At 40.7% G+C, this 13,811-nt stretch overlaps 1 protein-coding gene across 2 annotated transcripts in view; it reads right to left on the bottom strand.

Moving 5' to 3' along the window:
* The window catches only part of TUBGCP4 (tubulin gamma complex component 4), a 58,268-nt gene that overhangs the window by 27,179 nt on the left and 17,278 nt on the right, over positions 1–13,811 (bottom strand). For both annotated transcript variants that reach the window (XM_060096723.1, XM_060096724.1), the window contains 6 exons: positions 13,459–13,512; positions 12,967–13,023; positions 10,094–10,173; positions 8,481–8,682; positions 5,200–5,365; positions 4,837–4,961 (listed from right to left, as the gene is read on the bottom strand). In XM_060096723.1, the coding sequence (XP_059952706.1) occupies positions 4,837–4,961; positions 5,200–5,365; positions 8,481–8,682; positions 10,094–10,173; positions 12,967–13,023; positions 13,459–13,512 (684 nt within the window). The remainder of the gene's footprint in view (positions 1–4,836; positions 4,962–5,199; positions 5,366–8,480; positions 8,683–10,093; positions 10,174–12,966; positions 13,024–13,458; positions 13,513–13,811) is intronic.

The following is a 13,811-nucleotide window of genomic DNA, read 5'->3' as shown; positions in this document are numbered from 1 at the left end:
CAAAGAAGATATACAGATTGCCAACAAACACATGAAAGGATGCTCAACATCATTAATCATTAGAGAAATGCAAATCAAAACTACAATGAGATATCATCTCACACCAGTCAGAATGGCCATCATCAAGAAATCTAGAAACAATAAATGCTGGAGAGGGTGTGGAGAAAAGGGAACACTCTTGCACTGCTGGTGGGAATGTGAATTGGTACAGCCGCTATGGAGAATGGTATGGAGGTTCCTTAAAAAACTACAAATAGAACTACCATATGACCCAGCAATCCCACTACTGGGCATATACCCTGAGAAAACCATAATTCAAAAAGAGTCATGTACCAAAATGTTCATTGCAGCTCTATTTACAATAGCCAGGACATGGAAGCAACCTAAGTGTCCATCAACAGATGAATGGATAAAGAAGATGTGGCACATATATACAATGGAATATTACTCAGCCATAAAAAGAAATGAAATTGAGCTATTTGTAATGAGGTGGATGGCCCTAGAGTCTGTCATACAGAGTGAAGTAAGTCAGAAAGAGAAAGACAAATACCATATGCTAACACATATATATGGAATTTAAGAAAAAAAAATGTCATGAAGAACCTAGGGGTAAGACAGGAATAAAGACACAGACCTACTAGAGAATGGATTTGAGGATATGGGGAGGGGGAAGGGTAAGCTGTGACGAAGTGAGAGAGTGGCATGGACATATATACACTACCAAACGTAAAACAGATAGCGAGTGGGAAGCAGCTGCATAGCACAGGGAGATCAGCTCAGTGCTTTGTTACCACCTAGAGGGGTGGGATCGGGAGGGTGGGAGGGAGGGAGATGCAAGAGGGAAGAGAAATGGAACATATGTATATGTATAACTGATTCACTTTGTTATAAAGCAGAAACTAACACACCATTGTAAAGCAATTATACTCCAATAAAGATGTAAATAATAATAATAATAATAAAATAAAATAAAAAATAGAAAACAGTGGTCTTTGCAATGATTTTTTTTGGATGTGACACCAAAAACACAAACAACAAAAGAAAAAGAAAACACAAAGTGGGACTATATCAAACTCAAAAGCTTCTGCACGGCAAAAGAAACAACAAAATGAAAAGGCCACCTACAGAATGGGAGAAAATATATGCAAATCATATATTTGATAAGGGGTTAAAATCCAAAACAGAAAGAACTCATTCAACTCAATAACAACAACCAAAACCCCCAAACAATCCTGTTGAAAAATGGGCAGAGGTACTAAATAGACTTTATTCCAAAGAAGATATCCAAATGGCCAACAGGAATATGAAAAGATGGTCAACATCTCCAACTATCAGGGAAATGCAAATCAAAACCACAATGAGATATCACCTCACACCTGTTACAGTGGCTGTCTTTTTTTTTTTTTTTTTTTAATTTTTTGGCCACAGTGCACAGCATGTGGGATCTTCGTTCTCTGACCAGGAATTGAACCCGTGCCCCCTGCAGTGGAAGCATGGTGTCTTAACCACTGGACCACCAGGGAAGTCCCAAATAAATCTAGATGAAATGGGTAAGTTCCTTGAAAAGTAGAAAATACCAAAAGTGCTACAAGAAGAAATAAATGTCTTAAATAGATTAATAGGTTTTAAATATATTGAATCAGTGAAGATTTTCTCTCCTAAAACAACCTAACTTACATAATTTTTCAGGTTAGTTCAATCAAACTTTCAGTAAAAATTCTTGTCTTACATTAACTGTTCTAAAAAACAGGAAAACAGTTATAGACCCCAAGCTCATTTTATAAGGCTTATATAATCTTTATTCCACAACCACATAAGAACAATACAGGAAGAGAAAAGTATAGTCTATTTCACTAGTAAATGTAGATGCAAAAATTCCAAACACTGTTTTGGCTAACTAAATCCAACAGTACATTAAAAAATAAAACATCACGCTCAAGTATGGTTTATCTCAGGAAGATTCAACATCTGAAAATCTAAACAGGAATTTATCTTATGAATAGACTGAGGAGAAAAAGAACTCAGAGCAAAAAACTGCACCTTAGGGCTTCCCTGGTGGCGCAGTGGTTGAGAGTCCGCCTGCCGATGCAGGGGACACGGGTTTGTGCCCCGGTCCGGGAAGATCCCACATGCCACGGAGCGACTGGGCCCGTGAGACATGGCTGCTGAGCCTGCATGTCTGGAACCTATGCTCCTCAACGGGAGAGGCCACAACAGTGAGAGGCCTGCGTACCGCAAAAAAACAAAACAAAACAAAAAAAACTGCACCTTAACTGATACAGAATAAGTAGTGATAAAATTCAACATCTATTTATTATAAAAACTCACAGCAAACTAGGAAGAGAAGGTAATTTTTTTAAACTTGATAAACTCATGTGCCAAAGCATACAGCAAACACTAAAGTAATAGAGAAACTTTAGATCCATCATCTTTAAGAGCCAACAAATCAAGGATGCCCATTATCACCTCTATTGTTTAACATAGCTTATATCAACTATCAACCCAGCTGTTGAATGCCGTACTAGAGATCCTAGTTAAGGCTGTAAGAAAATAAAGAAGCAAAAGTTGAAAAGTTGGAAGGAAAATTGTAAAACTTTCAATAATTGCAAATGATATGATCATTAGTGAGGAAAATCAATAGAATTAACAGACAAACCATTAAAACTAAAAAAAAAAAAAAAAGACTTCAATAAGTTGCCAGGTATAAGATTAACCTACAAAAATTAATACCACAATTTTTCTATATAAGTAGTAACCAACTAAAGATAAAATTAACAAAAAAATCTATTATGTATGTAGCAATTAATTTTTAAAATCTTTTTGTTGAAGTACTAAAATACATACAGAAAAGTGCACCAACTGTAAGTTTACAGCTTGAAGAATTCTCACAAAATGAACACACCTGTATAAACAGCATCCTGAAAGGCCCACCCATGTCCTTTCCACCTACCAAAGGCAAATGCTATCCTGACATCTAACACCAGATTAGTGCTGCTTGTTTTTAAACCTTATATAAAGATTCATATGGTATGTATACCTTTTTAAAAAATGAAAAAGGAGAGAAAGAGATCCAAAAGGGGGTGAGTATGATATGCATTTGCCAGACACTGTCCCCTTTTCCTCCCTGGTACACTCTCTTTTATTACTTTAAGCTGTTATTATTGTTACAATTATAGCTGTCAAAGTATTAGCTTCCAAGAGTCTGAGCTTCAATTCTTTGTCTATCATTTTTACAAACTGGAAATATAATTTTTTTTAAATTAATTAATTTATTTATTTTGCAGTACACAGGCCTCTCACTGTTGTGGCCTCTCCCAATGCGGACGGAGCACAGGCTCCGGACGCGCAGGCTCAGTGGCCATGGCTCACGGGCCCAGCCGCTCCACAGCATGTGGGATCCTCCCAGACCGGGGCACGAACCCATGTCCCCTGCATCGGCAGGCGGACTCTCAACCACTGCGCCACTAGGGAAGCCCTGGAAATATAATTTTGAGCAACATATGCGTTTCAAAATTTCACAAGGGAACAATTTTGAAATTCTATGTTATTCATTTAATAAAATTTTACTTTCCTCCATTAACTATATTTCCCAAAGAGTTACCACGAAAATGATAACAGAAGAGAAATCAAGTCAATAAGATGAAAGCGAGTGAAGGCACCAGCCCCCTGGATGACAGCTGCCTTGGCTACAGATGGAGAGGCAGTGTCTTGAAAGTCTGAATGGACAGAAATATGTATTCTGGGTAGTTTAGATATTTACTTTCCCATAAGGAATCAAATCAAGTGATACTTCAAGGTCACCTCAAGATCTGATATTCTATGTCTACATCACAGCTCTGTCTCCAGTGCCCTGGAAGTTTTGAGATAGTGACCAGAAAAGGAAATCATATTCATGATAGATTACTGTGCTTCCAACATGAGTATATCTGACACTAATCTTAGCAATTTTAGACACTGACCCTAGTGCCCCTGTGCTTCAAAATCACCTGCAGAGGTTTGTTGATTGGCTGGTGTAAATACAAGTACCTACCAGTACTGACTCCCTCCTGACCTATGAGTCAGAAACTCTGGAGGTAACGATTTGGTGCAAGTGCATGTTTTCAGATTTCTCCACATCATTCTATGCATAGCCAGAGTTGAAAACCACTAACACAGTTAACACAACTAACAAAAGATCTCATTTCACATTATCACACACCTATGCATCAAATCCTATTATAAGCCACAGAACATATGCCCATTTGAAAAATTACTGGTCACAATGTAAGTTGGTAGATGAAGCACAATTCACTTAAAAACAATGAACTAGGAGTCAAAGACTTGTTTCTGAGCTTACCTTTGTTACTCACTATGTGACATCAGAGAAGTTAGCTTTCTGAGAATTTTTTTCATTTATAAGAATGGAAAAATATTACTTGTTCTGCCTTCCTAAAATTATCATGTCCATAAATTAAAGAATACATAATAAAGCCATTCTAAAATATAAGTAAGGCACTAAATTTAGTCAGAATCAGTTGATTCCCTGAAGTCATTGCCAACTATACAGACAGACTCAAAATGCTGACAGTCTGAAATGAAACCAAGACCTCCCTTTATTCAACTAATTAATTAACTAACTAGCTAACAATCAAACTCCTGTCAGGTGGGAAAAGGCTAAGGCAGTTCTATTATTAAAAACAGAGACAATGCTTTTATTTTCTACTTCCTGCCCTTCAACTCTCTCAATTCCCTCCAAGCTAAGTTCTAATCACATTAAGAAGAAACAAAAGTCAAGTACTCAATTTTGGGGGAATTAACCTATTTTCTTCCGAAGAAAATATACTAAGAAAGACAAACCTCAGCCACAGTACTACGTATACGATCCACCACCTGCTCAAAGTCCACCAGGCTGAAGAGGGGTTGCTGCTTGAGACGATGCAGCTCTGCAGCAAAAGTGTCCTCCTGGTTTTTCAAAATGGATCCTGCAAAACAGGAAGGCACTGTCAAAGGAAGACAGGGAACCTGCACAGGCAAGGGTTTCTCATCCCAGTGCCACAGTTATTTCACCTGCTTCTCAGGTAAGCATGTCACTCACAGCTGTGCTGAAATCTCAAAACATAAAGGTCAGTAACCACCCACTCTGCCCAGGCAGACTCTGGGGCCACACAGCATCAAATAAGCCTTTGAGGATGGGGTACGGTTGGGCAAGGAGATTCCTACCTTTCCTAGTCAGGTTTACATTTTGATTCTCGAACATCTGGACAGATTCTCCAACAAACAGGATTTTTTCAGCAACCCTCACTGGAATGTAGGACGGCAGAATCTCCACTCGCAGAGAAAACTGCTTTAGAGATGGTGCCAGCATGTTCTCTTCTTCTATCAGGCGCTGGTCAAAGAAATAATCCGTATCAGAGATGATGTAGGAAGTGAGAAAGGGAAAGCAAGGAAACATCCGGCAGGTCTCCCAACTCGTGATTTACATTTTCTAGAAGCAGGGACCTTAAATCTGAAGTTGCATAATTGTTACATTACTGGTGCTAGAGAAATGTATTCCATTTTTAGGCAGCAAGATAGCATGGTGGAAATAGCAGTGGTTTTATTAACATTAGGATTTTAGCCCTCTGCCTTGGCTGTGTAAAAACTTGTGCAGTAGGTCTGGAACCCAGTCTCCTTACTTGTACCATGGAATAATTGATCTTTGTTTTTTTCCAGATCTACATGTCTATGATTTATTATCATGTGCATATGCCTGCTCTGCCCAGCTCTTTACACAAGCCTGACTCATTTAGCCAAGTGGTTCTCAAAGCCTGGCTCCTGGACCAGCACCATTGGCCTCACTTGGGAGCTTGTTAGAAATGCAAATTTTCAAGCCCCTCCCCATATTTACAGAAAACCTGGGGGATAGGGCCAGCAGTCTGTGTTTTAACTAGCTCTCCAGGTGATTCTGAGGTACTCTACAGTTTGAGAACCACTGATCTAGCCCACTCACCATCCAATCACTCAGGCCCCTTCTGTTCCCTGACTTGCTTTTTTTTTTTTTTTTTTTTTGTGGTACGTGGGCCTCTCCCATTGCGGAGCACAGGCTCCGGACACACAGGCTCAGCAGCCATGGCTCACGGGCGCAGCCCCTCCGCGGCATGTGGGATCCTCCCGGACCGGGGCACAAACCCATGTCCCCTGCATCGGCAGGCAGACTCCCAACCACTGCGCCACCGGGGAAGCCCCCCTGAATTGCTTTTGAGTTGGCCCTTATCCAGCTCCAACTGGAACTTTAGGCTCCATACTCCTGACTTTGATCTCTGCTATTCACCCTTTTAGTTTTGGGCTTGGGTGCTGGTGTGCCTCGGGGCACTATCCTAGACCCTCTTCTCCTCTGGCTCTCAACACTCTTCCTAGACAATCACATCTTCTTCTAAGGCTGAACTGATCATCCTAAGAGATATTTTTAATCTTTCTGCATCACAGGACTCTGCAATTATAAAAGCTACGGACCTTCCAGAAAAATATATAACCGTACACTTCACAGACCCTCTGACGCCACTCGTGGACCCCAAATTAAAAACTTCTGTATGCCAACGACTCCTAAAACTTTAAACTAGATTACTCTCATGAGCTCTAGGCTCAGCCCACAGGTCATTTCCTACAAGTACCTCAAACTCAATGTGTCCAAAGTTAGACCCATCTTCTTTCCCCTGACACCAGCAATCCATGTTCCTTATCATCACCACTCGACCACTACTAAAGGCAGAGACTTGGGCATCATCCTTGATTCTTCCCTCTGGACCCATAGCCAATCAATCACTACGACCTACCTGTTCCAGCTCCTTAATATCTCTCAAGCCTCTTTATTCTTCACCATATTTACTGTTCCCACCCTTGGTGTAGGCCACCCTTATTATTCAGCTAATGTCCCCAACATTCTCCTAACTGAACTACTTGCTGCTAATCTTAATTTTTTAAAAAACAATTCCCCACACTGTTTCTAGAGTGATCTATCATAAAGTCTGATCTAACATACAGAGGTAGGTTAACCTCTTGCCTAAAATTCTTCACGGTTCCCAGCTCTCTTCAGACTCAAGTCTAAATTCCTTCCCTTTGTTTACAAGGGCTTTCATGATCTTACCTCTGCTCATCTCAAAAGCTTCATTGACTGCCACTCCCCCCCGCCCACTGTCCCTTACACTCTACATCTCAGCCTTTATTTACTTGACTCAATTGAATTACTAATGATTCCCCAAATGAGCCATGTCCTTCATGGCCTCTGTACTTTACACAGTCCTTCCCTTTGCTTGGAATTTTTTTTTTCTTTTTGACTGTGCGGCATGTGGGAATCTTAGTTCCCCGACCAGGGATCAAACCTGCACCCCCTAGGGCCTCCCTGGTGGCGCAGTGGTTGAGAGTCCGCCTGCCGATGCAGGGGATACGGGTTCGTGCCCCGATCTGGGAGGATCCCATATGCCGCGGAGCGGCTGGGCCCGTGAGCCATGGCCGCTGGGCCTGCGCATCCGGAGCCTGTGCTCCGCAACGGGAGAGGCCACGACAGTGAGAGGCCCGCGTACCGCAAAAAAAAAAAAAAAAAGAAAGAAACCTGCACCCCCTGCATTGGAAGCTTGGAGTTTTAACCACTGGACTGTGAGGGAAGTCCTCCTCCTAAACTCTTTGCAATTTAGACATACATTCCACTGAAAAGCCTTCTCTAGTTACTCTAAGACCATGTTCCCAGAATAACCATACTTACTCTTTCCAGAGCACTTAGTACACTGTAATATATCTTCCACTAAACTATAAGCTCTTTAAGGACAGGGACTACCACATTTTATTTGTTTATGCAGTTGTGGCATGTGGAACAGTACCTGGCATATAACAGGCATTCAATAAAACGTTGTAACAGGATAAATGAATGGACGAATGGATAAGAACAATACAAGGACTTTGGGGAGTCTAATCAAAACTCTAAACTAGGGGCTTCCCTGGTGGCACAGTGGTTGAGGGTCCACCTGCCGATGCAGGGGACACACGTTTGTGCCCCGGTCCAGGAAGATCCCACATGCTGCGGAGCGGCTGGGCCCGTGAGCCATGGCCGCTGAGCCTGCGCGTCCGGAGCCTGTTCTCCGCAACGGGAGAGGCCACAACAGTGAGAGGCCCACGTACCGCAAAAAAAAAAACCCTCTAAACTGCATGTAAAAGCTCTGGGTACCTACAAGACTACCTGAAGAGACAAGACTTATTATTATTCTCTTAAACGTGTATACCAGGAAGAGGGGAAACAAAAGGAATCTCACAAATATATTTTCTATTTTATAGTCTCACATTGTTAGGCATTAAGTTTAAGTATTAAGCTAAGATAAAGCCAAGTGTTTACATCTAAAGAATTTATGCAAGGTGCCCAGGCTATGATGAGCTGGGGGCTGGGGGCAGGGGCAAGTCACCAAAAGGTCATCTAGCTGTAGACTTTTCCGACTCCTGGCAGGAGAAAGCTAGGCTTCTGGTTGGGCTCTCACCAAGTCCTGGAGTTCTCTCAGTTGTTTTCCTGTCAGTCCCCCAATGCCCAGATCCTCCTCATCCTCTTCTGGCTGGGCACTGACATTACCAGAAGATGGACCCTGTTTGATAAAGAACTCTTCGTGCTGGTCCAAGAGGAGTCCATGTAGCATCCAGGCTGAGAGCTGCTTATACATGACCCCATGACACACGGCCAGGATTCTGAGTGGAGAGGAAAGTAAGAGCCTTAGAAGTCCACTAAGAGGGACACTAAACCCATGCTTTAAACTGCTACAGGATAAACAGAGGCCTGAGGGTTTGGTCAGCAGAAGGGAAATGACCAATTAAGCTAAAAATAATTGTGCTATTTTAACTTAAATGTCTGCAGATGAACTAAGTGGTTAAATTTCCAAACTTGTAGCCAGTGTACTAAAGTCTGAAATGTTCAGTAAATATTCTGATAGTCTTTTAGAAGAAGCACATTTTTTCCCCTCTTTTTGAGTAAAGTAAGTTTCAAAATGGATGATTCCTTTTAAAATTAAATGGACTTACAGGAGTCTCTTTTTGGCTAACACAGTATTCAATTAGTTTTTATTTTTGGTGGAATCACATAAGGAAAGTAGATTCAGTATGTGAGAAGCTGATATACCTGAAAAAGTATTATCCAACAAAATCCAGGGACTGAAACAAAATGCAGAAAGGTTGCTGGAGAGTGGGATATATTCACACGGTCTCAAGGGATCATATCTCAGATAACATATTAATGACAAAGGGGAAAACGTCCCTCTAAAACAGAGAGATCTGGTGGAAAACACCTAAACCAAGTGATGAAACTTAACACCAGTAATGGGACAAACTTACTTTTTGTGCTTTCTGATATGCTGTAACAGGAAATAATATGACCTATGTAGTATTCTTGCCTACAAGAATGTTCAATCTGAATCTAATCATGAGGAAATAATCAGAAAAATCCAGATTGTGGAACATTCTACAGGCAGTCTTTGATCATACTCCACATTTAATACAGTTGTAATCATAAAATTTTGTATCCTTTTTTCAGATATTATAAAAATATTTTTACATGTTGTTATAGCATTTGTAATTTTAATTGCGTTATAGTCTATCAAGTGAATATATCTTTAATCAGCTTTCTTCTGCTGCTGGTAATTTTCTAATTTCTTAATATAGTAGACAACATTGCAGTGAATAATGATTGTGCATATGGTTATTTTCTTCTTTTGAATAATTTTCTTAGGATAAAATTTTTAAGAGTGGCATTATAAGATTATAAAGCTACTCAAAATACACGTTTAGACATAGCTAAGCATAATCCAGCACATGTAGTGGAAATTCTCCAAGGATAATGAGATCCAAAAATGAAAAAGGACTGCCTCAAGGTCATCTAGGCAGCTAGAGCCTTGCTTCGATACTCAACACTTTATTAAAACCCCCTTTTTGCAATTTCTGAGCCACCGTAAGGATTACATGGGCTCCTTTGCTCATGGGGCTTTTCCATCCTGGTCATAACTTTCCCCAGAAGGAAACCTGAGACGATCTGAAAATAAAACTTGTGCAAAATCAAGTCACTTGACCACCCACTCCGCCTCCCAACCCCAATGAAGCCATGACTTACTTTTCTAGTGCACTGCGAACAGGAGGCAAACCTCCACAGCTGTGTTTGTACACTGTTTCCAGGATTTGACAACCATGAATCTGTGGAAAATACAGCCTTGTCAAGCTGAATTCCATTTTAATAGTTCATGTAGCACAATCTCATATTCTATATTCAATCCAGAGGGCATAATCTGCAGAGAATGGGGATAAACTTTCTCATAAGATTTTTGTATAGTTCTGATCTGACTCCAATGCCAATGTGTGGGGGCTTTCCCCACACTACTAAGCAATCCTCTGACACCAGCTTGGGGGTCCTACAATCCAACTCAATTCTGATACTATCCACCCAGAGATAGCATCAGATTCCACAGGTTAAGGGCTCAGCCCCACAAGACTGCCCTCCATTTCCGAAGCCAATCACAAGTTCAGGTTGTTCCCTGTGCTTCCAATTGCCTGATTAATAGATCAGAGGTTCCCCCTCCCTGGATTCCACTAATTTGCTAGAGCAGCTCACAGAACTCAGGAAACCCACTTATTCACTAGATTACCTATTTACGAAGGATACTAAAGGATACGAATCAACACCCAGATGAAAAGGATACACAGGGCGAGGTCCCGAACAAAGGAGCTTCTGCCTGGCATAGTGGCACATAGAGGCACTCTGGCTCACCAACATGGAAGTTCTCCAAACCCCGTCCTTTTGGGTTTTTATGGAGCCTTCATTACACAGGCAGGATTAATTAAATCACTGGCCATTGGTGATTGAACTCAATTTCCAGCTCTCTCCCCTCTGCCCTCCTCTCTCCCCAGAGGTCAGGTGGGAATGGTGGGACTGAAAGTTCCAACCCTCCAATCACGTGGGTGGTTCCCCTGGCAACCAGCCCCATACTTAAGTGCTTTCCCAAAATCACCTCATTAACAAACTCAGGTGTGGTAGAAAGGGGTTTGTTATGAATATCAAGTCACCTTTATTGCTCTTATTACTTAGGAAATTCTGAGTTTTAGAAGCTCTGTGCCAGAAACGGGACAAAGACCAAATCTTTATTTCTTATTATAAATCACAACATCACAATAGCTGTTCTCGAAGTATGGACCCTCCACCTCCCTGCCCCTCCCCATCCCACCCCATCCCCCAGCAGCATCTGCAACACCTGGAAACTTGTAAGAAATGCAAATTCTTGGGCCTCACTCCAGACCTACTGAATCAGAATCTCTCGGGTAGGGCCCAGCGATCTGGTTTTAACAATCTGCTCCAGGTGATTCTAATGCACAATGAAGTTTGAGAACTACTGCACTAAGGAAAAACCAGAATCATTTAGAGTTGAAATTCCAAGAAAAGAGGTAAAGAAAGCTCTTACTTCAGATTAAGGCCTAATTCAGACTACTTACAAGGTATACACTTTTCTAAAAATCTGCTTCCTCTTTCAATGTCCTTTTGCCTCTGTTTTTTTTTTAACTGCTTTATTGAGGTATAATTTATATACAATAAATTCACCTATTTTAAGGGTACTTTCAACAACTTTTAGTAAATTTACAGCATTGTGCAACCATCAACGTAATCCAGTTTTATAACATTTCCATCACTCTAAAAGGATCCCCTGTGCCTGTTTGCACTCCCCCATTCTCACCCACAACCTCATTTTTTGAGCCTTAGCACTCAGCTTCCTACAACCTCCTCGGCAGGAAGGAAGGTTCACCCATCTGCAATCCCTCTACTCATTTTCCACTCTCCTTCCTGTGGCCAATGGAAGCTCAAAGTCAACTGAGATGTGCCGGCATGTATGGACCCTTACACTAACCCCACTTACCTAGAAGTTCCCCTCCAATTTTGGGAGATGGTTTAGTAGAGTGGTTAAGAGCATAGTATTTGGAGTCAGACAGCCCTGGGTTTATATCCTAGTTGTACCATTTACTACCATCTGTGTGACCCTAAGCACATTCCTTAACCTATTTGATTTTTTAGAGGATTGACTGTGATAATGTATGTAAAGCACTTAGCACAGTGCCTGGTATGCAGCAAGTGCACAATAAAAGCTCGATGTTATTTGATGAGGGCCATCAGCTTTGCAGGGTCAAACAGCACCTCCCTTGCTGGCTCTGCTAGCACAGAATGAATGCAGCAGAGGGTAAGTTTCTAGACTTATACAGCAAAAAAATGAAGTAGCAACCTGGCAAACTGACTAGGTAACTAGTTATATTCAAATGAACACTCTTAATAAGCTAAGGCACAAATATAACAGCTTAAGAACATGAATGAACTAAACATATTTAATCCATTTGTCCTTTTTGATCCAATTATGAACCAGCAGATACTTCTTCTAATGTAAAATCTCAAAGCATCTCAGAATTATTAATTCTACCCAGAAAAGACATTCTCTGGACATTGCAGACCCTAACTTTTCAATGCATATGATAAAAACTTGTGATAAGAATAGGCATATTTAACTAATAAACATCTGGGTTTCACCCAATGATTTAACAATTCTCAGAAAACTGCCAGTACCCTAACAATAAACCTACTACCTTCTTTCTTTCTAAGGATTAACTTTCTGCTTCTCTTCAAGATCCATAACCAACAGTTCTGAATCCTTAGTGTAAAATGCTCTCACCTCCAAGTATCCATAGCATTGTTCTCTTACCCAGCAGCATTCTTGGGTATATCTATTATCATTTCCTCCACCTTCTGGACCAGGAGGTGCTTAATGGCAGGGTCCTAACTTATTTTTGCATTCCTCATACTTAGCATGATACTCAAGCAGATATCACTGAGTGAATAAATAAATAATAAAAACTACTGAAAACTAGGCTCTTCAAAAAAGAATGTAAAGGAAAACTAATTATGAGTATTTCCTTGGTGCTTACCAGAGCAAAAGGAAAAAGGAAAATTCTCACCTTTTGACTTTTAATTTGTTCTACTACAACCATCACAGAGGGGAAAAGGAGCTGGAACTGCAAAGGAGAGAATAATTAGGGTGGTATATAATCAAATACAAGGAAAAAAAATTAACTCAGGAAATGCCTTTGTTTCTAAATAGTCCCACTTAACATATGATGGCAATACCACAGAACAGCCAAGATCCAGTATCCTAAGGCAATCTGCTACAGGGGTTGGCTGCAGATAGAAAGAGAATGGCAGACAGAAGCAGTTTCTATGTTTGAGCATAATTGCTAATACTGAGGCCAATCTAGAGCATTAACATCACACAGTAAGTTTTCACTAAATTTGGAACTTTTCAAACAGTTCTGATCTAAGAAAGCATACAAAATATCAAATGCTGGGCTCTGAATCCAGAAGGAAAAAAGTTCTCAAAAATAATATTTTAAGTTAGATTATTCTAATGATATCAACAGATTCCAAAGCATTTTGTTATCTGGGCATCATACCTGATCTAAGGAGTAATTGACATGTGATATGGAGAGATGGGGGTCAGCCAGGAACTGCAACAAAAAAACACTGATTATGGCTCCATATAAAATATCTCGAATCTATTTCATCTGTGAAAACCAGAAGCGAATGTGAGAGTTAGGCTTAGGGTTCATTTTAGGGTATTGAGAATTGATCATTTATAGAAGATTATTAATGTTGATTTTCAGGTGATAACAAAACCAAAGCTAGGGCTCTTCTAAACTCACTCAGGAACCTTTGCCGTGATCCACTTGCCACTTCGATCATGGCTTGGGCAATCACAGAGAGCACACTTACCCTCCAGCCATGCCGAAAATAGCTCATTCTTAAC

Source organism: Mesoplodon densirostris, chromosome 4 (genome assembly GCF_025265405.1).
Source record: "Mesoplodon densirostris isolate mMesDen1 chromosome 4, mMesDen1 primary haplotype, whole genome shotgun sequence".
NCBI classification, from domain to species: domain Eukaryota; kingdom Metazoa; phylum Chordata; class Mammalia; order Artiodactyla; family Ziphiidae; genus Mesoplodon; species Mesoplodon densirostris.
This window is presented reverse-complemented; position numbering and strand designations above follow the sequence as displayed.